Source organism: Notamacropus eugenii, chromosome 1 (genome assembly GCF_028372415.1).
Source record: "Notamacropus eugenii isolate mMacEug1 chromosome 1, mMacEug1.pri_v2, whole genome shotgun sequence".
Lineage (NCBI taxonomy): Eukaryota > Metazoa > Chordata > Mammalia > Diprotodontia > Macropodidae > Notamacropus > Notamacropus eugenii.
In genome coordinates, this window is record NC_092872.1 from 736,473,458 (window position 1) to 736,501,267 (window position 27,810).

At 41.5% G+C, this 27,810-nt stretch overlaps 1 protein-coding gene and 1 pseudogene across 1 annotated transcript; both read left to right on the plus strand.

Annotated features, from left to right (window-relative positions):
• Positions 1-4,918: 4,918 nt before the first annotated feature.
• Positions 4,919-10,105, plus strand: LOC140528697 (H-2 class I histocompatibility antigen, alpha chain-like). Its single transcript, XM_072646770.1, has 5 exons — positions 4,919-5,003; positions 7,319-7,579; positions 8,007-8,273; positions 9,307-9,585; positions 9,712-10,105. Exons 1-5 carry the CDS (start codon positions 4,919-4,921, stop codon positions 9,840-9,842), a joined length of 1,023 nt encoding a protein of 340 aa, XP_072502871.1. The 3' UTR covers positions 9,843-10,105.
• A 9,256-nt stretch (positions 10,106-19,361) lies between these two features.
• LOC140528709 (H-2 class I histocompatibility antigen, alpha chain-like) lies at positions 19,362-23,014 on the plus strand (annotated as a pseudogene).
• The last annotated feature ends 4,796 nt before the right edge of the window (positions 23,015-27,810 follow it).

Below are 27,810 nucleotides of genomic sequence, written 5' to 3' on the forward strand. Positions count from 1 at the left end.
TGAAAGGTCACCAAAAAGTGTCTATCTTGCCACGCTGGGAGCAAAACTCAGTGTAACGTGGACCACGAGTGTACAGGGGGGACCTAATCAAGCTTTGAAGAGATTGAATCTCTCACACTTGTGACAGTTTTCAGACCTCATGACCCCCAAATGCTGAAGATAAATTGGAAGGTCAGTGGGAAAATCCTGTGGGACCAGTGTAGGAGAGTGGAGTGGTCCAGTCCCAGCTCCAGTGTGGCAGAGGGGGAGGGAGAGGAGGAACCCACAGCTTTAGGCCCACAGATTGCGGAGGGATCGAAAAACTGACAATACATCCACCACCCCCACTGGAAGCAGAGAACTACCTTGACCAAGAGCTCAAAAGTCAAGTAAATGACTGGGGAAATGAGTAAAATCTGCAAAAAGAATCAGACTATAAAATCTTACTTTGGTGACAAGGAAGAACAAAGCATGCAAACAGAAGAAACCAAAGTCAAAACTCTTTCCTCAAGAGCCTCCCAGAAAAATAAGAATTGGTCTCAGGCCAAGGAAGAGCTCAAAAAGAATTTTGAAAATCAAGTAAGAGAAGTAGAGCAAAAATTGGGAAAAGAAATGAGTGAGCAAGAAAATCACGGAAAACAAGTCAACTATTTGGGAAAGGAGAACCAAAAAATGCTGAAGAAAATAACACTTTAAAAATAGACTAACCAAATTGCAAAAGAGATCCAAAAAGCCAATAAGGAAAAGAATGCCATAAAAAGCTGAATTGGCTAAATGGAAAAGGAGATCCAAAAACTCACTGAAGAAAATAATTCCTTAAAGATTAGAATGGAGCAGATGGAAGCTAATGACTAATGAAAAATCAAGCAATTATAAAACATAACCAAAGGAATGAAGAAATAGCCAACAATGTGAAATATCTCAGTAGGAAAACATTTGACCTGGAAAATAAATCCAGGGGCAACAATTTAAAAATTTTGGGACAACCTGAAAGCCATGATGAAAAAAGTGCCTAGACATCATGTTTCATAAAATTATCAGTGAAAACTGCCCTGTTCCAGAACCAGAGGGTAAAATAAATATTGAAAGAATTCACTGATCACCTCCTGAAAGAGATTTGAAAAGCAAGACTCCTAGGAATATTGTAGCCAAATTCCAGAGTTCCCAGGTCAAGGAGAAAATATTGCAAGCAGCCAGAAAGAAACAATACAATCAGGAAAACACAAGATCTAGCAGCTTCTACATTCAGGGATCGAAAGGCTTGGAATATGGTATTCCAGAAGTCAAAGGAGCTAGAATTAAAACCAAGAATCACCTAGCTAGCAAAATTGAATATAATACTTCAGGGGGGAAAATGGCTGTTCAATGAAATAGAGGACTTTCAAGCATTCTTGATGAAAAGACCAGAGCTGAATAGAAAATATGATTTTCAAACACAAGAATTAAGAGAAGCATGAAAATGTAAACAAGAAAATGAAATCATAAGGGACTTAACTAAAGTTGAACTGTTTATGTTCATCCATGGAAAGATGATATTTGTAACTCTTGAAATTTTTCTTAGTATTTGGGTAGTTGGAGGAATTATATGTGCACACACACAAACACACACATGTAAATGTATATATGTGTGTGTGTGTATGTGTGTGTGTGTGTATGTATAGACAGAGGGCATAGGATGAGTTGAATAGGAAGGGATGATACCTAAAAAAATTCATTTGAAGGGTAAGAGGAATTTATTGAGAGAAGAAAGGGAGAAATGGAATGGGGCAAATTATCTCTCATAAAAGAGACAAGAAAAAGTTTTTTCAATGGAAGGGAGAAGGGGGTAGGTGAGAGGTGAAAAGTGAAGCTTACTCTCATCACATTTGGCTTACGGAGGGAATAATATGCACACTCAGTTTAGTATGAAAATCTATCTTATACTACAGGAAAGTAGGGGAGAAGGTGATAAGTGGGGTATGGGAGGATGATAGAGGGGAAGGCAAATGGGAGGAGGGAGCAATTTGAAGTAAACACTTTAAGGTCAAAAGAGAGAATAGAAAAAATAGGGGGCAGGATAGGATGGAGGGAAATGTAGTTAGTCTTTCACAACATGACTTTTATGGAAGTCTTTTGCATAACTACACATGTATAACTTATATTAAATTGCTTGCCTTCTCAGTGGGGATGGGTGTGGAGGGAGGAAAGGAGAGAAATTGGAACTCAAAGTTTTAGGAACAAATGTTGAGAATTGTTTTTTCATACAACTGGGAAATAAGAAATACAAGTAATGGGATAGAGAAATCTATCTTGCCCTACAAGAAAATACAGGAGATGGGGATAAGGGAAGGGAAGGCTGTGATAGAAGGGAGGGCAGATTGGGGAAGGCATGATCAGAATGCATGGTATCTTGGAGTGGAGGGAGGGGAGAAATGGGGAGAAAATTTGGAACTCAAAATCTTGTGGAAATGAATGTTGAAAACCAAAAATAAATATTTTTTTTAAGAAAGAAAACACTAAATGAGTTCACAAAAAAACAGACACAAGTGAACAACAACAAAAAAATCTTTGACTTGAACTGGGCATCCCAGTTAGTAGAGAACTAGATCAACAGTCAGGAATACCTCCACTTAAATCTGGTTTCAGGTACTTACTAACTATGTGACCCTAGGAAAATCACTTAACCTCTCTCTGCCTCAATTTCCTCAACTGTAAGGTGGAGATAAGAGCAGCTCCTTCCTCTCAGGTTCTGAAGATCAAATGAGATGTTTGTCAAGTACTTAGTATGGTGCCTGGCACACAGTAGGCTCTATATAAATGATAGCTATTATTATCATTATTGTTATTGAATCATGCTGTCTTAAAAGTGTGGTTCTTTGGCAGGGGAGAATATGTGGGAGAGAAGTAAAACCAAGAGAGATCTAATGTAGAAGGTGGTACTTGAACCAAACATTATGGGAAACTGCATCTCTAGATCTGGGCTGATAGATCGTGCACTGGATACTGGAAACAAGCTATACAGAGACTCCATGCCACCTAAAGGCCTGTGAGAAAGGTGGGAAAACTGAGAAGATTTGCTCCATGGATTTTATGAACTTTCTCTTCCTCCTCCTTGACGTTTCTTAATCCCACACTGAACCTTACTCTGTGGTCAGATTCTGTCCCAGACACCTCCTTGACGTAGGACTTTGTTCACTGATGATGATGGTGATGGGCACTGGTTGAGTCTCAAGCACTGTGACCAGCTCGGGGGACACCTTTCCATTGGGGGAAGTGAACAGGATTCCAGGGACTAGAAAGGCCAAAAGTGGGAAGTGGAAATGACCTCAAATGTCAGGAGAATGGCTTCTGAGATTGAGGCTTTGAGAAAAATATTGAAGAAACAAAGTCTTTTCTTTGATGGTCATAGGGACTTTTCTATGTGTTGTAGCAGGGGAAAGCATAGAAGTAGAAGGAAACCTTAGCCTGAGTATTTACTTCCCCTCTCACCAACCATCTCTTCTTCTTCTCCAATTTCGCATGAAGCATCCATCACTCTCCCCAGTCATACAGGGCTTGTGATTTGAGGTGAGAAAACTTCCCTCTAGGGAAGTATAGAAACAAATACCACGGGCTCTAACTCTTTGTGTACGTCAGCGATTCTCTTTTAACATTGTGATCGTACATCAATCCAATATTTCTTGAGTGCCCATTGAGAACCCAGGTTCAAGCTAGCTACTGTATGCAAGAGGAGGAGAAGACCTGGACTTTGCCTTTGGCAAGCTATAAGGAAAGAAATGACTCACAGTTTTTAAATGGTTAAAAATAACTCCATAGTAAACTGTGATACTAGCTATAAAATTCAAAGAATTAACCCAGGGCAATTTCTTCAGCACAGAAAGTGTCTACTTACTCTGATCTCTGAATGGAAAAGTTAAGCAAACTCTGTCTGACAAAGACATGCTCCAGATAATGTATAGGGAAGAGCTCCAAAGTCTCCGTTAAAACATTCAGTCTAACTAGCCTTACTAGAGTCATTCTCTCTTTTCTAGGCCAATCAGTGTCCTCTGATGAAGAACTCAGGCAACATGGAACATGTAATGGCTCAGGAGACTTTCCTATGGCTTTCCAAAAAATAAAGGATCACAATATAGACCCATAGGGGAAACCATCCAGTAATATCCACTGCTCTGCTGTAAATAGTACTCTCCAAACTCTTTCCTCTTTTGCCTATGTGAATAGACTTTCATATTTCAAAGGAGCCTTGATTACCACCTAGTCCAATCCAAACTTGAAGAAAAATTCCAAATATAATACACTGAAAAGTGGTCATCTCTTCTCACTCCTAGTTACTCAGAAGTGGGTCAGTAGAACTTTTGTGAAAGATGGAATGTAGTGCAGAGAGACTTGAGGCAGAATGGTTAGTGAGAAGACTACTACAAGTTATCAAGAGGCTCCCTGAAGGCAGGGGTTCTATCTTCCCATTAGACCAAGGGCTTCCTGAGGGCAGTGTCAGAAAAGTAGGAAGGAGATCTCTTCCCTTTTTCTCTTCTCCATAGTGAAGTTTCCCTGGTTGTCCTTTCAGATCTAGCAATTTCAAGGTTCAATAAAAATAAGGAAAGACAGCTGGGTGGTTGCCGTTGAACGAGCCCATGTTTGAGCCTCCCAGACAATACCTGATGATGACTGTGCTCTGAGACACCATGCCCTCACTGTAGGCTATTTTACTTCCTTTCTCATACCAGCAAGGTAGGGAAAGTTTCAGTCTCACAAGACATCTTAGGTGATGATGAGAGGAGGGCAGGGCCTCAGCAGAGTCAACACCCATCTGGGTGGGGATAGAAGTAAGGAGCCATGATATATACAGAGGAGACCTCAGTTCTCACTTAGGCACTGCCTGGGACACAGAACTTGGGATCTCAAACCTCCCCCAGCTGTGGTGTGGTTGACAAGGAAACCACGTAGCCACCTTCAGAAGATCATGGAGTGTCAGAGGAGGTGGAGACCGTTCTCTTCATCATGGCTTCTCATTTTGGAGGTATTTGCTTTGAGAGAGACCCAGGCAGGTAAGTCTAGGGGAAAAGAGAACAGGTAGAGAGGGGAGAAACCATGGAGACTCAGGTATGATGGGGAAACTCAGTCATTGTACTCAAGGTGTTTCAGGTAACTCAGGTAGTCAGTCAACAAGCATTTACTGAACAATGTATTTATTCCAGCTAATGTTCTAAGTGCTAGAGATAACAAAAAACAAACAAAACAAAACCTAATCCTTGCCTTCGAGGAGCTTACACTCTAATGAGGGAGACAACATATAAATAAAAATATAACTGCAAGATTCATCCAGAGTAAATGCAGGGTGACTTTGGAGGGAAAAGCTCTGGCAATTGTGGGCACCAGCAAAGGCTTCCTGAAGATAGCATCTTGTCTGAAACTTCAAGGAATTCCAGAAAGTAAGGAGGTGGAGGTAAAGATGGAGAATGTTCCTTGGCATGGGGAACAGTCAGGAAAAAGGTGGGTATTGGGGGTAGGGCAGAGTGCAGGTGTAGCAAGCTGCTATTGGGTAGTTGAATGAGTGGCGTTAATTGTAAGACAACTAGAAGAGGAGTTAAGGGTAAGACAACTAGAAAGATTAAAAGCATCCATGCTCCAAAAGGTTTTAAATGCTGAGCAAAGAGCTTTATCTTGGAGGTAAGGCAGAGATGTTGGAGTTTATTATTGGGAGAGTGAGACAGAGCAATGCTGTAGAAAAATCATATTGTCAGCTGAGGAGAGAATGGAAGGAAGAGGAAAGAGGCTTGAGGTGAGGATGAGGAGGATATTATAGGCGAGAGGTAAGAGGGCCCAAACTAGGGTCAAGGCTGTGTGAGGGAAGAGGATGGCATTTAGAGAACAATGGGGGACCTGATAAGTCATACAGACCAACCTTGTCTTCTTAAAATTTGGAAACTCAGGACTAGAGAGGTTATGTGATTTTTCCAAGCCCCAAAATTAGTATTAAAAATGGGATTCAAGTCTAATTTTTCTGATCCCAAAGTCAAAGCTCTTTCCATCACTTTACATAAATTCAAAACTATGTGCCAGGTGTCATAGTAAGCATTCCCTTCTCCTAAGGAACTTGCATATGATTGGACATAAGTAATCATTTCGTATATGTCAATACAAATTAATTTCTAACTAGGGCAGGGTACTAGCAGCTACAGGAATTAGGGGAAATCTTGTGAGAAGTGTACCTGGAGTTGTAGTTTAGAGAAAACTGGGCATTCTCTGGAAGTGATAAAGGGTAACAGTCCAGGCTGGGCAGACAGTCCCAGCAAAGACCTGTAGGATGGAATGTTGGGTGTGAAGAATGATAAGTGGGTCAATTTGGCTGAAATGATGAATACATTAAGTGAAGAATTATAAAATAATTCTCCAAAGGCAATGAGTGATGCTAAATGCCATTAGCTGGAAAAGTTTGTATTTTATCCTAGAGGCCTTAGGGGGTTATTAGAGTTATTTAGAGAAAGGGAGTGGTGAGCTTTAGGAATAGAAAATGGGAAGATTGTGGAGGACTGGTTGGACAGGGAAGAGATCTGAAGAAGGGAAACCAATTAGGAGGAAATTGCCAAAGTCCAGGTAAGAGAAGGTGAGGGTTAGAATGAGGATGGGGGAATGTGTAAATGGAGAGAAAGAAATGAATTTGAATGAAGATGTGAAGGTGAAATCAGCAGAACTTAGCCACTGGTCAGATATTGACGAAGAGGGGGAGAGGGAAGATTGGAAGATCAATACAACACTACAAACCTGAGTCAATGAATTATTAGTCATGTTCTTGACAGAAACAGAAAATTGTAAAGAGGAGTAGGCTTAGTGGGAAAGATAATGAGTTTTGTTTTAGACATGTTGAGTTTCAGACACCTATAGGCAATTTAATTGGAGACGTCTAAAAGAGAATAAGCATTTATTAAACTCCTACTATATGTTTCATTTGATCATCCCACAAACCCTGAGAGGTAGGTGTCATTATTATGTCAATTTTATGGATAAGGAAACTGAAACAAAGTACGTTGCCTAGGGTGACACAGCATAAGTGGCTGAAGCTGGATTTGAACTCAGGTCTTCCTGACTACAAGCACAACACTCTATTGCACTACCTAATGGTGATGCTTGGAGAGAGAGAGACTAAAAGGTGGATATTTAGATTTCTTTGGAATCATTTGCATAATTGTCCGTACTGGTGGTTGTTGCTGTGTTATTGTTGTTTCCTCTTCATTTTCAAAGAGGACCATGATGGGGGTTGCAGAAGAAGGGCAAAGAAATGAATGAAAGGAAACACTGTTCCTCTGGTAACCATGAATATGAAGCACAGTGTTCTCTTCTTCCCTTCCTTCCTTTAATTTAGCACATCACAGGCACGTGGGTCAGTTCACTGCAGTGAGCACAGTCCATTCTCTCTTGGAACTAAATGCAATTAGCTTCGTGGATGATATTGAAATAGGATCCTATAACAAAGTACACCGGCAAATTATGATCAAGATATCCTGGATCTCTGAAGCACTGGGAGTCAAATACATTACCCAGAGGCGTAATTTATTGGTGGATCATGAGCAACATTTCTGGTGGGCGATGCACTACTTTGCAAAGAATGAAACTAACCCTAACAGTAAGTCAGATCCACTCATCTCCCCTATCCCTCTGTTCATCATACCTTGTCTATTTCTCTGCCAAGTTCAGTAGATCTGTCCCCAGTCATACCACTGAAATGTGTGTCCTTGATCCAAGTCCAGTAGTATTTATTCACCTATAGAAAGAGATTTAAAGAATTCCTCTCTGAGACTTTGGCCTCACCTAGTTGGTTCAACATCCTGGGTCACCACAATTTTCCATAACCCTTCTAAGACACCTCTGCCTTCAGCCCAAATATTTTCATTACTTTCCGAACTTTCCAAATCAATAAACCAGAACTCAGAGGCTGGAGACTCGATTCCCTTGTTTAGGCCCTCAGTTTGGGGATGGATTGCAGTTGATCCTGGTTACTGATCTCTCTCTTCACCAGTTCAAGAAGAGCCAACTGCAATGTCCCTTCACAGGAAACCACACAGGACAGCTCCTTGCAGACTGTGAAATAGACAATGGCATCAAGGTAAAGAGCCACATCCATTTAATCTGGGATGGAGAGGAAATTTACAGGATAGATGAAGAAGTTGGACACTGGGAGACCTTAAAGCCTGAAGGCCAGATATACCACCATGTTCTCCACAGTCCCTTCTGGACCGATCTAAGGAAACGCTACATGAACCTATATTGTGTTGACTTAATGAAGAAAATCGTTGGGTACAAAAATGTAAGGGATAATGGTGAGTGTTTGCTTCTTCCCATTTCCTCCCAGGAGGTCCAGGTCACCGCCAGGATTCTGTGCAGTAACTGGAGCTCTTGAAAAACAGACAGAATCCCTGGATTCTGAATATTGCTCCAACTTACAATGGGAAAATCAGAGAAATATGAGAAAAGTTGAGGTTCTTTTTTTCTTACTGTTTTCTTCCTTTCTTTTCTCATTTCCTTCTTTCTTTACCTCTTCTTTTTCACTTTCCATCCTTCTTTCTTTCCTGTGAATGGTCCTTTCCTTTTCTCTTTTTGTCCCTTCTTTTTGCTCTTTCTACTTTTTCTTCTTTCCTTCTTTTTTTCTTTCTTTCCTTCATTCTTTCTTTATTTCTTCTGCTTAAGTTAAACTCCTGCCTTCTGCATCAAGACATAGGGATGACCCTAGGAGTTCAAAGGCTATGACAGCTGAATACATACTCTTCCAAGTTACCACGTTGCAAAAACTTTATGTACATCCCCAAGAATGAAGAACTTTCTGCTCCCTAGTTAGCAATTGAACCAAATTTAGACATCACCAAGAGACTGGCCACCAGATAATGTTTAACTTTTATTTTGTTGGAAGTGGGGTGCAGTGACAGAGACACATGAAAGATACTACTATAAACATAGTGGGTCTGCAGAATTCATCATTAGAAGGACCTCCACTCATGAAATCATGAATCAAATATAGAAAATTGACCTACTGAAAAAGATTCAATTCTTAATCTATCATAGTAGACCAAACTGCTTGAAGATGGTTTAGAAAACAGCTGGTGATAAGAGTCATCAACACCAACAGATGTTGATTCTGTAATGAGGGTTTACCTTTAACTCTCCTAGGTGTCCAAGGAGATGCAAATGAGTATAAGCTATCATGCTACTCTCAATGGCTTGGACTATTGGGTCCAACAGCACAAAGGATACTTCTTTAAGGATATTGGGAACACCAATAAAGGTGGAGACAAGGGGAGCATCAAACATTCACTAAGATTGTAATGTGAGGCCTTATTTCTTGATCTCTGCTCCCAGTGCCCCCTGAGGTGACTGTATCTCGCCATGTCAACCCAGAAGGCAGCATCATTCTCTCCTGCACAGCCACAGGCTTCTACCCTCATTCCATCCTGCTGCGTTGGGAGAAGAATGGGAAGCTGGGTGTATGGGGAAAGGAGACTTCCAGTGGCACTCTGCCCAATGTGGATGCCACCTTCTACCTCCATCTTACCTTAGAGCTCCCACCAGAGGACTCAGGGATGGGTTATACCTGTGTGGTGGAACATAGTCAGCTGAAGACCCCTGCTGTATATCCAGGTCAGTGCTTCAGTCAGGCATTCTAATCACATCCCCAGAAGGTCAAGCCTCACAGTGTTGTTCTATTCCTTTCCCCTACTTTCATTGAATTTACACCTACTTACATTCTACCCTTTACCTCCATAGTCCCCGAAAAGCCCACAGTGGAGACTTGGGTCCTGGCACTGGGCATTATGTTGGCTGTCATCCTACTACTAAGCTGTGCTGGGGCCTTCATAGTATGGAAGAAGAAGAATAAGTCAGATATGTATGTATGAGAGAGAGATGACAGAAAGGTATCGGATGGGAAACTCCAAAGGAGACAGGAGATATTGCTATTACAGATATTGCTATTATAGATGCTTCTGTTACAACTTGAATAACTGGTTATAGGAAAATCTTTTGAGAAGAAAATTCCTAAATCTTAGGGTGAAAGTGGAACACAGAAGCTATGCAGTCTAAACCATACCTGGTCAAAAAACTCCTCAACAACATCCTGGGCCAGTCAACTTCTTCAAGCTTCAACTTGCTCATCTATAAAAGGGGAATAATAATAGTACTTACCTCATAGAAATATGCTGCATGTAAAGTGCTAGCCAAACTTGATGTGATATGTAAATGTCAATAATTATTTTTAAATATGGTTATTATTATTGATCATTCATTATTAATACAATTGGAAACTACTTTGGCTTTTACTTCTGTTTTACAAAGGCCAAGTGACATTGTTGACTTATATTAACCTTTCAGTCTTCTAAAATCCCTAAGTCTTTCTTTTCCCACCGAAAACATGGTTGATGTATCTATGTGTGTATTAATATGTCTTTCACTTACTGCTATTTTAAAGTCAACTACTTATATTTCATCTGGTCCAATCCAATCTAATAAGCATTTTTCAAGGGCCAATTGTGTATTGTTAGACCCTCCTAATACAAAGAAAAAAGAAAAAATAGTCTCTACTCTCATTGAGCTTTCTATTGGAGTGACACAACCTATAAAACTTCTATGAAGTGTCATCTTATTACATTCCGCCTATTGCTGTGCCCTTTAATGTTCTTTTGGGATGAGATTTGGTCACTGTTTTAGCTATCCCTCCTGACTTTGAGACATCCCCAAACATGATGAACTCATAGCTTCATCCTAGACATGACAAACCATGGTAGCTCTTAGTGATCAAACCGCCCTTGCTAGATGCTCACAAAACAGTCAATTTGCTACAACAAATGTTTATTGGGTAATTGTTATGGTCAAAGTAAGAGGTAGCATGTTACAGTGAATAGAGACCCTGTCTTGAAGTTAGGAAGACCTGAATTCAAGTCTCATCTATGACATATATTGATTGTCTGACCCTGAAGAAGTCATTCTCAGAGCCCCGGGCAACTCTCTAAGACTAAATTGCAAAGGGTTCAAATCTTTACTAGCAGAGGGAGTTCCTCACTGAGATTTTCCAATGCCCTGGACAGCACGAGTGTAGACCAAAAAGGGGGGAAGACAGGGAGGAACTCTATGCCTTTGTAGTGTTCAGTAGAATTGTGCTGATAGTTGAAGTCCTAGAAAGATCTATCCTATTGCTGCCCATAGGGAAATTAGCTGGTGTCTGGTAAAAGGAGGTCAGAAGCATAGGAAATGCAAAGAATCAGGCCCCAAAGACATTGTTTTTTCAGTTGAACCTAGATAATCAGCAGTAGGGAATAGGACATATAAGAAGGAGCTAGGTCAAATGACAGGAAGAGGGAATTGAGTTGGAGGATACATTTTTCAGGGGAGAGGCTGCCTCTGATGAAGAGAGACTTCAGCCTAGATGGTGGAAAGGGACTAAATCCTCGTCACTGCCCTCAGCAAGATAATATAAGCCTCCTCCAAGGTTCTTGTTTTTCTTCCCCTTCTGTCCCTATAGCCAATCATTAGGAAGAAGGTTCCTTGAGGCATCTTCCAAAACAGGCCTGGTGTTTGTAAACATGGCATGGCCCATTTCTCTTTTTGAAGAAGCCAGAGTGATTGTGAATTGGACAGAGGCTGGAATGCCAGCAGCACTGGACATGGGATTCCAGTTTTCTCTGTCCTGAAGTGAATAGCTTCCCTGTGCTTTGCTGCTGTAGAAGCAGAGAGCTAGGGCACTGGGGTTGGGAGGAGTGGGGTTGGAACCTGAGGTGCTTCATTTTTTTGTTGCTTACCCAAGTGAGTAAGAATGTGGCATGGCCTTTTCATATCACTGAGAGAAGCAAACATCCTGTGAGATGAAAGAGTCTCTGTTTCTGCTCATGCAAACCAAATAGCTGCTTGAAAATATCTGGCTGACAATTTCTTTTCTACAAGAGGAAGTGTTAAGGTGAGACTATAGATTGTGACCTATAACATACTATGAACACTCAAAAAGCCTTTGGAAAACTAGTGACCCCCATAGTCCTCTCCTTCACCTCCCAAGGACCAGCTTAAACCAGCTGACTGTTAAATTTTCAGTGTGACATTTACGCCTCAAAGATTACTAGAAGTCAGGGCTTGATTTATTCTTTGTTGATTGCCTAGACTCATTATAGCGAAGAAGAAAATTATAATAATTCAGATTAAACTTAGAAGTGTGTCCTGCTCACATTTTGTGTTTAATTTTTGAGAGCCAATTGTTAAACATTAGCTAACACACCCCTGCTTGGGATCCTGGGTCCTGATGCCCAGGTGGCTAATCAAGCTATTCTTATTCTTTGTTTTAGCTGCTCACTAAGGAATGGATCTGAGGACTCAAGATCTAGAGCTTAAAGGGGTTCTTGAGGTCATTTTGACTCTGAAACGCACTCTTTCTTCCACTCTACTGACCTCCTTGCCTTCCTTTAAGTCTCAACTAAAATTCCACCTTCTATGGAAAGCCTTTTGCAAGCCCTCCTAATTCCAGTGTTTTTGTTTCCTTTTTATCCTATATAAAGCTGGTTTGCATATACTTGTTTGCATGTTGTCTCCCCATTTGATTTTAAGTTCTTTGAGGGTAAGAACTGTCTTTTACCTCTCTGTGTATCCCCAACTCTTAACACAGTGCCTGACACATAGTACAATTAATAAATGCTAACTGAATTGAAGTGAACCCCCTGGTTTTACAAATAAGGAAAATGAGACACATAAAATTGAAATGACTTCCCTAAGTCTACTCAGGCAGTAAGTACAAGAAGTGGAATTTGAACCTAGGCCCTCTGATGCCAAAGCAGGTGCTCTTTTCATCTGACAACCTAAATGAGTGATAGGAAAGTGCAGCTCTAGAGCTGGGTCAACATATCATGCACTGGGTACTGGAAACACAGCTGTACAGAGATTCTATATCATTTAACTAAGTGGGAGGAAGGTAGGGGAACTGGTAAGTTTGTTCCATGGATTTTATGAACTAACTCTTCTTCCTCCTTGAAGTTCCTTAATCCCATACTGAGCCTTACTCTGTGGACAGATTCTCTCCCAGACACCTCCTTGATGTAAGACTTTGTTCACCAACAATGATGACAGTGGGGACTGGTTGAGTCTCAAATATTGTGGCCAGCTCTGGGGCCACTTCGTCACTGGGGGAAGGTGACCAGGCTTCCAGGGAATACAAAGGCCAAGAAGTTAGAAATAGAAATGACCTCAAATGTCCAGAGAATGGATTCTGAGATTGAGACCCTTGACAAAAAAATTGAAGGAACAGTCTTTTCTTCAGCGATCATAGGGACTTTTCTATGTGTTCTGGGGTGGGGGTGGGGGGAGGAGAGGCATAGTAATAGAAGGAAACCTTGGTCTGATGTACTTCCTCACCCTCTCACCAACCATCTCTCTTTCTTCCCCCACTTTGCATAAAGCATTCACCACTCTTCCCAAAGTCATACTGGGCTTGTGACTTGAGGTGAGAAAATTTCCCTCTAGGGAAGTATAGAAACCAACTGCATGGCATCTAACTCTTGGAGTATGTCACTGATTCTCCAGGAGTGCCAGGCCTAGAGGCCTGAGGGCTACCCGAGTCTTACCTTACCTATCGTAGGTCTTCGGCTGGCCAAACCGGATAAACGTATGAGAGAAGACTTTCCGGAGTCGAACAAGGATTAGGCTTTATTCAGGGTCTTGGTTACATGTGCAGGGGGAACTCTTCCTTAGGAGAGAGAGAAATCTCCCAAGGAGGCAAAGATCTTACAGTAAGAGAATGAAAGCAGAAGTGGAAGTGGGGAGAGAGGGGAGAGGGAAGAGCGAAGAGAGGAGAGAAGGAAGAGGGGCCTTCTGTCCTGTAAGGGCCCCTCAGCACTAAGAGTGCCTTTGGGCTTTCCTGACCCTACTTAAGCTCTCCTGCCGCATTGCTTGCACCTCAATACCATGCCTGTTAGATAACAATAGGTGTGCCCAGATCTGGGCCAATCTCGAGGGCAGGGATGCTCTCTCCCATCACGTTTCTCACGGGAAGAGGCGGAAATGCACGAGATAGCTCGGTCTCACACCTCAATTCCCTGCTGTTCCCTGGGGGGCCTCATGAGAAACTCTAAGGTTTAGAAGTTCTCACCTTTACCCGCCCGAGACTGTCCACATGGAACTGAGCTTACACCCCCAACACAGGAGGGTTGTGACCATACATTAATCCAATATTTCTTGAGCACTTATTGTGCACCCAGGTCCAAGCTAGCTGCTGTGAGGGATACAAGAGGACAAGACCTGCTCAGCCTTTGTCTTTGAGAAGCTGCAAGGAAAGAAATGACTTACAATTTTTAAAAGATTAAAATAACTACGTGGTAAACTGTGATGCTACCTATAAAGTTCAAAGAATTAACCCAGAGCAACTTCAGCACACAAAGTCTACTCCAATCTCATAATGGAAAGGTCCTGTGACCTCTGTCTGACAAAGCCATGCCCCAGATAATATATAGGGAAGAGCTCCAAAGGCTCTGTTAAAACCCTCACTCTAGCCTGGCCATTTATTCTCTCTCTTCTAGATCAATTGGTATCCTCTGATGAAGAACTCGGGTAATATGGAGTATGCACTAGCTCAGAAGGCTTTCCTAGAGACTTAAAAAAATAAAAGATCACAATATAGACTCATAGGTGAAATCATCCAGGAATATCCAGAGATACCAGGCCCTCCACAAGTGCACTACTCTGCTGTAAATAGGACTGCCCAGACTCAGTACAGGGCCTCGATTACCACCTATACAAAGACAAACTTGAAGAATCCCAAAATTGACACATGGACAAGGGATCATTACCCCTCACTCCTAGTTACTCAGAATTGGGTGAGTAGAACTTGTGTGAAGGATGGAATGCAGTGCAGTGAGACTTAAGGCAGAAAGATCAATGAGAAGACTATTGCAGTGATCTTGGTGAGAGGTGATAAGGGACAGCTTAACAGTTGTGGGTGTACACAAGGGAGAAGAGGATTCATGTGAAATATAGAGAAGGTAGAAATGGTCAGTATTAACAACATATTGGAGATGTGTGGTGAATGCCAGGGAGGAGGCTGCTAGCTTGGAGGCCTTGGAGAATGGAAGTCCCTTCAGCAGTAATAATGAGAGTGAATACAGGGGAGGGTTTGGGGAGAAAAATAATTAGTTTTGCCTGGGACTTTGGAAAGTCAGTGTGTGGGATGGCTCGGATCCCTACTTAATTAATTACTCAGAGGCCTCTCAAAGTGATGACAGAAAATTTATTTATTCAATTCTTGAGAAGCGGAGCAGTTCCTGTACCAGTTCACCTGGAGCAGGAAAAGCCGAAGACAAAGGAGAAGCAATGATATACATAGACTCTAATGCAAGTCTCTCCCTCCCCACTGACCATTATCCTCATTAGCTGAGAATATGATCTTCCATTCTAGACACGAAATCTAGCCAATCCCTTTTGAAATGAAGACATCGAAGAATTATGTAAGTTTCATCCAATCCTTGAGACCCTAATGTACCACACAGTTTTATATCCTTATATGGAGTTATTTCACTCTAAAAATATTGTAACTTTGAGCCTCTTGGTCTTACCTCACCCCCGGGAGAAGAATTACAATCTGAGAAGTCTTCACTAAACCTATTCCACTCATCAGTAATGGGCTTTTTCATTGAATGCCCATAAGGCATCAGCAATGACTCCAGAGATTTTAAACTATATATGTTTCCTCAGTCAAAAAGTATGTGATAAGCACATACTATGTCATAAGTGATATGCTCTATGCTGATGATGTGAAGACTTGGAGTTGGGATGAGCCAGGCTGGCACACCCCACAGACACCATGGAGGAAGCTTGACACCTATACGGTGAGTCTACAAAAGTGGGAGGCTCCAGCTAAGATTCAGTGCCCTAATCCTGGAATAGAACCCAGTGGTCTGCAGGCCACATGGAGAGGAAACACAACTAATCAGCCTTGAAAGGCAGTGTGAAGTGCTGTCAAGAATGTCAGCAAAGGCAAGGTGACCTCTCTGTCAATTCTTCCTTAGACTTTCACCAGTGGTGTTGCCTTGGGAAAGGTATTTAATCTTTCTTAGCATCAGTTTCCTCCTCTGAAAAAGAAAGATAATAATACTAGGACAGTGAGATAGGGTAACACTTTAGAAAAATCATGTTAGCAGCTGAGGGGAAGGTGGATGGAAGAGAGAAAAGGCTTGAGATGGAGAGATAAGTGAGGAGGCCATTGTAGGTGAGAGATAAGAGGGTTCAAACTAGCGTCAGCACGATGTGAGTGAAAAATGTGTAGTGAAGGATGCATAGAACAAGAAGGGACCCAAAAAGTGAGAGAGTCCAAACTTGTCATTTTACAAATTTGGAAACTGAGGCCCAGAGAAGTTATGTGACTTTCCCAAAGTCACACATTTAGTACTAGAAATGGGATTCAAATCTAGTTCTTCTGATTCCAGAGTCAATGCTCTTCGTGCTATTTCACATAAATTCCCCACTGTGTGAATGGAACTTGTGTGATTGAAAATAAATAATCATTACGTGCATAAATCAATGCAAATTAATTTCTGATTAGGGCAGGGCACTAGCAGCTGCAGAAATTAGGGGAAATCTTGTAGGAGGCGGACCTGGAGCTGTAGTTTAGAGAAAGCTGGGCATTCTCGAGGCTGGAAGAGATGGGAGTTCACATTCTAGGTTGGGTAAACAATCTCAGCAAAGACCTACAGAATGGAATTTTGGATAAGTGGGCCACTTTGGCCAAAATGACGAATACATTAAGGGGAGGACTCCATAAGATAAATCTCCCAAGGCAAACTAGACCCAGGCAACGAGTGGTGTTAAACGCAATTAGTTGGAAAGGTTTGTATTTTATCCTAGAGTCCTTAGGGGGCCACTAGAGTTATTTAGAAAAAGGGAGTGATGAGCTTTAGGAATAGAAAATGGGAAGATTGGGAAGACTGGTTGGAGAGAGGAGAGATCAGAGAAAGGGAAACCAACTAGGAGGAAACTGCAAAAGTGCAGGAGAGAGGGACAAGAGTTAGGATGAGGGTGGGGAATGAGTAAATGCAGAGAAAGAATTGAATGTGAGAGAAGTTGTGGAAGTAGAATCAGTAAGACTTGGACACTGGTCAGATATTGAAGGATGAATCTTAGATTACAAACCTGAGTCATTAGAATATTAATAGTGTTCTCGATAGAATAGAAAGTTAGGAAGACAAGTCGGTTTATTAGTAAAGATATTAAGTTCCATCTTTGATATTTTGTGTTTCAGCTACCAATAGACAATCTAATTGGAGATGTCCAAAAGAAAGCATCTTTTTTTTTCAAATAAGCATTTATTAAGCTCCTACTCTGTGCCAGGCATTGTGGTAAGTGCTTTACAGATGTTTCATTTGAATCGTCACAAGAACCCCGAGAGGCAGGTGTCAAAATTTTGCCAATTTAATGGATAAGCTGAAGAGTTTAAGCAACTTGCTCAAGGTTATACAGAGAGAGAGAGAGAGAGAAAAGAAGAAGAAGAAGAAGAAGAAGAAGAAGAAGAAGGGAAGGAGAGAGAGAGAGGGAGAGAGAGAGTTGCATATTTAGATTTTGGGGTTATTTGTAGAGTTACCCTTACTGATGCGGGGGGAGAGGAAGGGAAAAGAAATAAATTGGAGGAAACACTGTTCCTCTGGTAATCTGAAACTCCATGTTCTCTTCTTCTCTTTTATTCCAATAATTCAGCTCACCACAAGTATGTGGGTACAAGCAACTCTCTCGTGGAACTAAATGGAATTAACTTCATTGATGATACTGAACTGGCATCCTATAACAATACACACCAGCAAGTTCTAGTCAAGATACCCTGGGTCCCGAAATTGGTGGGAGTTGATTACATCACCCAGATGAGTAATCTATTGGTGTACCATGAGCAGCATGTCCCCTGGATGATGCACCACTTAGCAAAGAATGACATTAACCATAACTATATTCTGAAACTGGGAGACCAAGGGGCCCCTGCCAAGAGCTACTAGACCCCCCTAGCTTTACAGTGATTATCAATAGCAACTGTTGCTGTTTCCCACCCAGACTGATATCTTTGCTTTCCTTGACCTCATGAAAGGGGCCATGCCCTGGCTTCTTCTTAAACAGGCCCATTCAATGAATGGGCATTGCTTCACCCTAAGTGAGTACCTGCAAAGACCTTATCCTGAAGGGGACAAGGTCTCCCAGTGCATCCTGGGCCATCTCCAGTCATTCTGAGGAATATCAGGTCACAGCATTCAGATGGCTCTGGAGGAGAAGTGAGGCTGTTGACCTGCACAACCCTCCTTCACTCAAAACAATGGCCAGTGCAAGTCATGTTATCCTTTCTCTGATGCATGGTCTTCTTTGGTATAAAGAAGGAGGAACACGATCCTGTGAGCAGAGGCAGCTGGCTGAATGCTAGCTGGGTACGTCACCATCTCCTCTCTTGTCTACCTCTCCATTCCCTGCCTTCTTCTCTCCAAAGAAAGGTTAATTTGGATGGCCAAAATTTACCCACTTGACCTGGGTGTTACTGCCTCTTTCCCCTCCTTTCCCTTTCCTTCCCCTCCCCTCCCCTCCCCTTCCCTTTCCTACCCTGTCTCCTGTCCTGTCCCCTGTCCTCTGCCAAAGCCATCAACCTACTACACTCTGACACTGGGACTCAGAGGGGCCCTTGCCAAGGGCTCCTGGACCCACCTAGTTTTATAGTGATTATCAATAGTAACTGTTGCTGTTTCCCACCCCTCCTGATGTCTTTGCTTTCCTTGATCTCATTAAAGGGGCCATGCCCTGGCTACTCCTTTAATAGGCCGATTCAATGAATGGGCGTTGCCTCACCCTAAGTGAGTACCTGCAAGGACCTTGGCCTAAAGGGCCCAAAGTCTCCTAGTGCATCCTCGGCCATCTCCAGTCATCCTGAGGAATATCAGATCACTGGACGCAGGGCTCTGGAGGAGAAGTGAGAGTGGTGACCTGCACAGCCCTCCTTCGCTCAAAAACAAAATCAAATGCATGTCATGTCCTCATTTCTCTGATGGCATGTCATCATTTCACTGATGGCATGGTCTTCTTTGGCAACGAAGGACAACCATGACAAGACCTCTGAGACAACACTTGGGGATGACAGTGCTCTGAGGGGCCCTGCTCTCCTCACAGACTCTGTTTCACTTTCTCTTTCATACCTGCTAGGCAAGGAAAGTTCTCACCTCATAACACACCCAATTGGTGACAAGGAGAGGAGGGTAGTGCCTCAGCAGAACCAGCCCCAGCCTGAGTGCGGATGGAGGGAGGAAGCCATGGTTTATAATAGGAAACCTCAGTTCCTTTTTAGCCAGTGCCTGGGACACAGGATGTGGGGTCTAAAACCTCCAACTGGAGTGTGGTTGACAAGGTGGTTGGGTAGCCAGCTTCTGAAGATCATGGAGTGTCAGAGGAGGTGGAGACGGTTTTCTCCAGCATGGCTTCTCATTCTGGGGGTATTTGCTCTGAGGGAAACCCAGGCAGGTAAGTCTAGGGGGAAACAGACTAGGTAGAGAGGGGAGAGACCATGGAGACTTGGGTCTGATGGGGAAACTCAGTCACTGTATTCAAGGGGCTCAGGAAAGCCAGGCAGTCAGTCAACAAACATGTACTGAACAATTTGCATACTCTGGCTAATGTTCTAAGTGCTAGACTACCAAAAAATAAATAAAATAAAACCTGGTTCCTGCCTCCAAGCAGCTCACCGTCTAATGGGGGAGAAAGCAAGCAAATTAAAAGATACCCAGATGAAAGTAGATACCTAGAGTAGATGAAAGGTAACTTTGGAGAGAAAAGCTGTGGGAAAATTGGGGAGGACTAATTGGAGAGGGGAATGATCCAAAGAAGGGAAGACAATTAGAAGGAAACTGCAAAAGTTCAGGTGAGAGGGGATAAAGTTAGGACTAGGGTGGGGGTTGAGTAAATGGAGAGAAAGAATTGAATTTGAGAGAAGTTGTGGGGTTGGAATCAGTAGCACTTGGCCACTGGTCAGATATTGGGGGAAGAGGGAGGGAGAGAAAATTGGAGGATGAATCTGAGATTACAAACCTGAATCATTGGAATATTAGTGGTGTTCTTGACAGAAAATAAAAGTTAGGAAGACAAATAAGTTTGGGAGAAAGATAATGACTTCTGTTTTTGACATGTTGTGTTTCAACTCCGTTTAGGCAAACTAATTGGAGATGTCCAAAAGAAAAGGTGTTTTTTTTCAAAAAACATTTGTTAAGTCCCTACTCTAAGAGAGAGGACAAGGGAGAAAGAGAGAGAGAGAGAGAGAGAGAGAGAGAGAGAGAGAGAGAGAGAGAGAGAGAGAGAGAGAGAGAGAGGAAAGGAGAGAGAGAGACAGTGAATTGGATATTTAGATTTGGGGGTTATTTATATAGTTACCCTTACTGATGGTGGGGGAGGGAATAGGAAGGGCAAAGGAATGAACTGGAGGAAGCACTGGTCCTCTGGTAACCTGAAACACCATGTTCTCTTCTTTCCTTTTTTTTTTTTTTTTAAATAATTCAGTTCACTACAAGCACGTGGGTCAGTTCATTGCAGTGGGCACAACCCACTCTCTCTTGGAACTAACTCTAACTAGCTTCATTGATGATATTGAACTGGCATCCTATAACAATATACAGAAGCAAATTATTTTCAAAATACCCTGGGTCTCCAAAGTAGTGGGAGTCGATTACATCACCCACATTCGTAACTTATTGATGTACCATGAGCGACATGTCAGCAGGATGTTGCACTACTTAGCAAAGAATGACACTAACCCTAACAGTAAATCAGACTCATTTATCTCCCCTTTCCCTCTTTTGGTCACACCTTGTCTCTTTCTCTTCCAAGTGCAATAGATCCATCCCCAGTAGATCATCCAATGAAATGGATGCCCTTGTCCCAGCCCATTGTTATTTATTTACCTGGAAAAAGAGCATTAAAGAATCCCTTCTTGAGCCTTAGGCTTCATCCAGTTGGTTTAACATTCTGGGTCACCGTCTCTTTCTATAATCCTTCTAAGACACCTCTGCCTCCATCCCTAGAACTTTCACTATACTCCAAACTTTCTTAATCATTAAAACTGAATTCAGAGGCTGGCAGCTTTATGCCCTTGTTTAGCTCCTAAGTTTAAGGATGGGCTGAAGTTGATCCTGGTTACTGATCTCCCTTTCTTCATCATCCCAGAAGAGCCCACCTTAATGTCCCTCCACAGGAAACTATACAGGGCAGCTCCTTGCATACTGTGAAATAGACAATGATATCAAACTACAGAGTTATATCCACTTAATTTGGAATGGAGAGGAATATTACAGGATAGATGAAGAAGTTGGGAAATGGGAGCGCTTTAAGCCTGAAGTCATGAAATTCCAAGATGTTCTGGAGAGTCCCTTCTGGACTGATCGGAGGAAACACTACATGAATGAGGAAAATGGTTGGGCATTCAAGCTTAAGGGATAATGGTGAGTGTTTGCTTCTTTCCACCTCCTCCCAGGAGGTCCAGGACACCCCCATCCTTCTGTATGTTAACAGGAGGCCAGAGAGACATGTAAGTTCCATAACTTCTGACCATAGGTCCAGCTTACAATGGGGAAATCAGAGAATGTGAAAAAGTTGAGGTTCTTTCTGTTTTGTACTTCTCCTTCCTTTCTTTTGTCATTTCTTTTTTCTTTTTTCACTTGCCATTCTTCTTTCCTACTTGTCTTCCTTTCCTTCTTTTGCTTTTTGTCTTTTCCTTCTGTCTTCTGTCTTTCTACTTTTCCTTCCCTTCTCTCTGTCCTTTTTGTTTCCCCATCACCCCCTCCTCCTTTCTGTTTTCTCTTTCCTTCCTTCTTTTTTCTCTTTCCTTGTATCTTACTTCATTTCTTTTGCTTAAGTTAAACTCTTCCTTCCTGCCTCATCAAGGCATGAACTCAAACACTATGACAGCTGAATAATATTCTGCTGCATCCTTCCAAGCTTGAAAATATTTATGTACGGCCCCAAGAATGATGCTGTCTAGCAAGAAATCTAGCCAAATTTAGAATATCATGACAAGGAATTTGGTTATCAGGTAGTGTATAATTTTTATTTTGTTGGTTTGGGGAAGGCAATGAGAGAAACACATGCAGGCTATCCTCGTAAACATAGGTGGTCTGCAATTTTCATCAATAGAAAGACCCCCACTGATGAAATCATGATCATACAAAAATTAACTTGTTGAAAAAGATTCTGTTCTTATTCTGTTCTGATCATTGCAGACCACACTGTTTGAATATTGTTTAGAAAGATTCTGTTGAAGAAGACCAGCAGATGTTGCCTGTGTAACCAGTGTTTATGTAGCACATTCAAGGTATGCAAGAAGATACAAAGAGGTATAAGGTATCGTGCTTCTCTCAATGACCTGGTCTGTTGGATTCAAAAGGATAGGGGATGCTTCATTAAGGAGAAGGAGAACATCAATGAAAGTAGAGACAAGGGAAGCATTTAACATTCACTGAGATAGTGACATGAGGCTTTCTTTCTTGATCTCTGCTCCCAGTGCCCCCTAACGTGACCTTCTCTCACCATGTCAACCCAGAAGGCAACATCATTCTCTCCTGCACAGCCACAGGCTTCTATCCTCAGTCCATCCTACTGAGTTGGGAGAAGAAGGGGAAGTTAGGTGTATGGGGAAAGGAGACTTCCACTGGTATCCTGCCTAATATGGATAACACCTTCTATCTCCAAGTTACCTTAAAACTGCCACCAGAAGAGTCAGGGATGGGTTATACCTACATGGTGAAACACATTGAGCTGGAGACTCCTACTATGTATCCAGGTTAGTGCTTCATTCAGGCACTCTCATCACATCCCCAGGAGACCAGGTCGCAGAGTGTAGTTCCATGCCCTTCCCCCTTCTTCATTAAATATGTCACACTCTACTCTTCCTCCCTATAGTCCAGGAAAAGCCCACAAGGAAGTAATATTGGGCCATGGCACTGGGCATTGTATTGGTTGGCATCCTACTGCTATAAGCCATCCTGGGTCCTTCATAGCATGGATAAAGAGGAATTCAGGTAAGGATGCAATGAGAGAGAGGTGACAGAAAGGTATTGGATGTGGATCTCACAAGGACACAAGAGATAGGGCTATTATAGCAACCTCAATAACTGGTTGTAGGAAAATGTTTTGAGAAGAGAAGGCCAGAATCTCAGGGTCACAGAGAGAAACAGAGACTATGTTGTCTAAACCATACCTGGTCAAAAAACTCCTCAATGACAACCTGGACAAATCAATTTCTCAAAGCTTCAGTTTGCTCATCTGAAAAAGGGGATAAAAATAGCACTTATCTCACAGTAATATGATGACATGACTTGTACTTGACCATGTTTGGAGTGAAGGAAGGCTATGCAGGTCACCAGCCTCACTTCTCCTCCAGAGCCATCTGAATCCAGTGAGTTTATATGTGTCAAGATGACTGGAGATGGCCCAGGTTGCACTGTGAGACCTTGGTCCCTTTAAGCCAAGGTCTTTGCAGGTATTCACTTAGGGTGAAGCAGCACTCATTCATTGAATAGGCCTACTTAAGAAATAGCCAGAGCATGTTCCCTTTAATAGGGTCAAGAAAAACAAAGACATCAGGCTGGGTGGGAAATAGCCATAGTTACTATGGATAATCATTATAATAATTATTAAAATAATCATGAAAATTCAAAGAGGAAAAAATAGATATCTTAAACTTTCATATTAATAGCACAAAATATTTTGTACCACTGTAATTAAATGAGCTTCATCATTTTTTAAAAATTTATGTAACACTTTGTGATATAGAAATTCAAAGGTTGGTCTAGTTTTCAGTGCATTGTTGCGAAATCTACATTGCATGGGAAAGGCCTTTCACCTAGTCAAGAGTAGGTCCTTCTCTGTTGGGACATTGGCATCATTTAATTTTCCCAACATTCAGGTATTTCTTTTTAAATTAAATTAGTAGTTTTGTTGCATTTTAAGTCCCAAACTATCTCCCTCCTTCTTTCACCACCCCGCACTAGAGAATGCCATGATTTGACACCGATAAGTTTTGTATATACATATACGTATGTATGTAACATATGTGTATATATGCAGATATATTTGCACATTGTGTACACATGTAAAACCATTCTAGATATATTTATATTCCTCAGTTCTTTCTGTGGAGGCAGATAGCATTTTCCTTCATAAGTTTTTTGAGGTGATTTGATTATTTACAATATTCATAATAACTTAGCTGTTCCTAACTCTTCTTTAAATATTTTTTTACTATGTACAACGCTCTCTGGGTTCTTCTCTTTTCACTCTTCATTATTTCATGGAAGTTTTTCCATGTTTTTTCTAAAATAAACCAGCTCATCAATTCTTACAGCACAGTAGTGCTACATCACTGTCATACAACACGGCTTGTTTAACCATTCCACAACTGACAGGTATCCCTCTATTTCTGATTTTTGACACCACAAAGAGAGCTACTATAAATATTTTAGGACATAGATGTTCTTTTACTTTTTCCTTTGTCCCCAGGGCAGCAGCAGCCACTACAGCAGTAGCATCCACTTTTGAGGCCCTTTACCTAAAAACCCTGGGAGAATGTAGCAGCCAATATTGGTCTCAGTCCTGAGTAGCAGTCCTAGGTGAGGAGGAGTACTGGTGTGGTACAGCTGGTGGTTACAATGGAGAGGGAAGCTTACTCACATATCTTGGGCATAAAAGAGTGCTTGTGGTTGCTCACAGACCAGAGTACTGTGCCACTTTGGAGGAACTGAGAAATTACAGGTCCCTAGACTATACCCTCCACTTGACAAAGGACTCAAATGTCAAGTGATTGGCTGGGAAAATGCCCCCAAAAGGGAAAATAAGACTATAGAAGTTTACTTTCTTGGTGAGCAGGTATTTTCTTCCACCCTTTCAGATGAAGAAGAATAAAGCATACCATCAGAGGAAGACATCAAAGGCAAGGCCTGTACATACAAAACCTCCAAAAAAATACCCAGTGGTCTCAGGCAATGGAAGAGTTTGAAAAGGATTTTGAAAATCAAGTAAGAGAGGTGGAGGAAAAATTGTGAAGAGAAATGAGAGAGATGCAAGAAAATCATAAGTGAGTCAAAGCTTGCTAAAGGAGACCCCAAAATGCTCAAGAAAATAACACCTTTAAAAATAGACTAACCCAAATGGCAAAAGGGGTCTAAAAAGCCAATGAGTAGACAAATGCTATAAAAAGGAGAACAAGCCAAATGGAAGAGGAGGTTCAAAAGCTCACTGAAGAAAATTGTTCTTTAAAATTAGAATGGAGCAAATGAAAGTTAATGACTTTATGAGAAACCAAGAAATTACAAAACAAAATCAAAAGAATGAAAAAATAGAAGACTGTGAAATACCTCATCAGAAAAACAACTGACCTGGAAAATAGATCCAAGACAGATAACTTAAAAATTATTAGTCTACCTGAAAACCATGATCAACAAAAGAGCCTAGACATCATCTTCCAAGAAATTATCAAGGAAAATTGCCCTGATATTCTAGAACCAGAGGGTAGCAAAGAAATGGAAAGAATTCTCTGTTCACCTCCTGAAAGAGATCCTGAAAGGAAAATTCCTAGGAATGTTGTAGCCAGGTTCCAGAGTTCACAGGTCAAGGAGAAAATATTACAAGCAGCCAGAAAGAAACAATTCAAGTATTGTGGAAATTCAATCAGGATAACACAGGATTTAGCAGCTTCTACACTAAGTGATCAATGGACTTCAAATATGATATTCCAGAGGTCAAAGGAGATAGGATTAAAACCAAGAATCACCTACCCAGCAAAACTGAGTATAATACTCCAGGGGGGGAAACGGAATTTCAGAGAAATAGAGGACTTCCAAGCATTCTTGTTGAAAAGAACAGAATTGAATAGAAAATTTGACTTTCAAATACAAGAAACAAGAGGGACATGAAAATGTAAACAGGAAAGAGAAGCCTTAAGGAACTCATTAAAGTTGAACTGTTTACATTCCTCCATGGAAAGAAGTTATTTGTAACTCATGAGACCTTTATCAGTATTAGGGTAGTTAGAGGGAATATACATATGTAAGTGGGTATGGATATATATGTATGTATATATGATATATGTGTAGGTATGTATATGTACATAGGTGCATGTGTGTATATATGTACATATACATATATGTACATAAATATATGTACATATGTGTGTATTGGTCAGACCTGCACTTTAGAAAATTCATTTTGGCAGCTGAGTAGGGGATGGATTGGTGTGAGAAGACACTAGAGGCAAGGCAACTAAAAAGAAGGTTATGATAATGCTCCAAGAGTGAAGTGATTAGGTTGACAGCTTTAAGTGGAGTAAAGGGGCTCTATACAAAAGATGTTCTGAAGGAAGAAATAGAAGATTTAGCAATGGATTAGATGGGGGAGTGATTGAGTGTGACAAGTACTTATTTGAGACCTACATGTCTGTAACAGTAAGCACCCCAACATACACAGGGAACTTGCTATCACAGGTTCTTAGATCTGTAATCATAAAAGAAAAGCAACTTTCAAGGGATTAACAATCACTTTAATCAACCACATGTATCACTCCTTTACCCAAGTACATACATCATTCAGTAAGTCCTTCTCTGGCACTCAAACCTTCTTACAAAAACTAAGCTTCAAAGTAAAACCTTACCCTCAGAGTATTTATACACTTTTTAGAGCCAGAGGGCATAACCCTCTGTCCCAGTGCCTCAATAGAAAAAACCAAAATATACTTGGGACCCTCCTACAAAACAACTCCCCTAATCAAGTTGCCCACAATGGACAGGCCCATCAATGGGTGGGAAAAATCCTCCTTAATCACATTATTCAGAGGCATTATATTTCTTGGTATAAACAAAAACAGCAAAAAGATCTTAATTTGATTGCCATTACTATGTCTTAAAAGTCTGAAGAGTTGGGAGAAAATTAATTTGCTCCTTGACAATTTTAAAATTTCTCCTCTCTTTACCTAGATGACTTGTTCCTCCTTCTTTGGAGTCCTGATTTCACACTAATTCCCAACCTGTGGCCTGAATCTCCTTCAGAAATCCCCAGATAAGTGGTTTTCTTTACTTCCCTGACTGTGGCTGGCATTTGGCAGACCACAGACAGTGAGACATGGGGGAATCCCTTGGCTCAATCTCCAGCTATTTTTCTGGACAAAGACATGGGCAAGGTTCCAGAGACCACAGAGATCACTGGGCTATAAATGGAAGACAAGCGCAAATGTCTGGAGATAGTCTTCTCTTCTTTTTCCTGGTTTCCAAGAATTTCCTCCTGGAGAAACATCTGTATTCCCCCTTCTCCTCGTATCTTGGGAAAACTTTGCCTTTTTACATATAAAGTTCTCCAAGCTTCTGACAGTTGCTATCTCATCTCAGTCTCTGATACCATGAGCTGTCAGAATTTCAAACTATGTTTGCCAAGAGGGAACTGACTTGTCTATGCACCTTAACAGTCACTAACAGAACACCTGGGATAGCTTCTCCAGCACAACTCACTTTTGTTAGTTTATACTGTCCAGCGTGGGAGATCATATGAGGATCTGATGTCTAAAATGCAAAGGACAGCTAGGGGTGTAATACTGAAGGAGACAATCCAGGACCCCTTTGAAAGACATTAAAGTGGGCAATGCTAGTCAAAGAGCTAATCTTCTGAAAATGGAAATGTAGGTTAAATGCATAAAATGTCCATTCTCTAGGAGCCCCATGACCAGCACATCTATCTGATGTGACCCAGAGCAGGATAACATAGGCTGAATAGGAGTCCCAAAGCAGGAGCTTTGTGGTCTAAAGATCTCCATAGATTTATCATTAGAAGCTTTGTCCCATTTCCTGTTTCCTTTTG

Coding starts and splice junctions, on each gene's coding strand:
- LOC140528697 (XM_072646770.1), top strand. CDS start 4,919: ATGGAGTGTCAGAGGAGGTGGAGACCGTTCTCTTCATCATGGCTTCTC. Junction 5,004..7,318: donor TTTGAGAGAGACCCAGGCAG/GTAAGTCTAGGG, acceptor CCTTTAATTTAG/CACATCACAGGCACGTGGGT. Junction 9,586..9,711: donor GACCCCTGCTGTATATCCAG/GTCAGTGCTTCA, acceptor TTACCTCCATAG/TCCCCGAAAAGCCCACAGTG.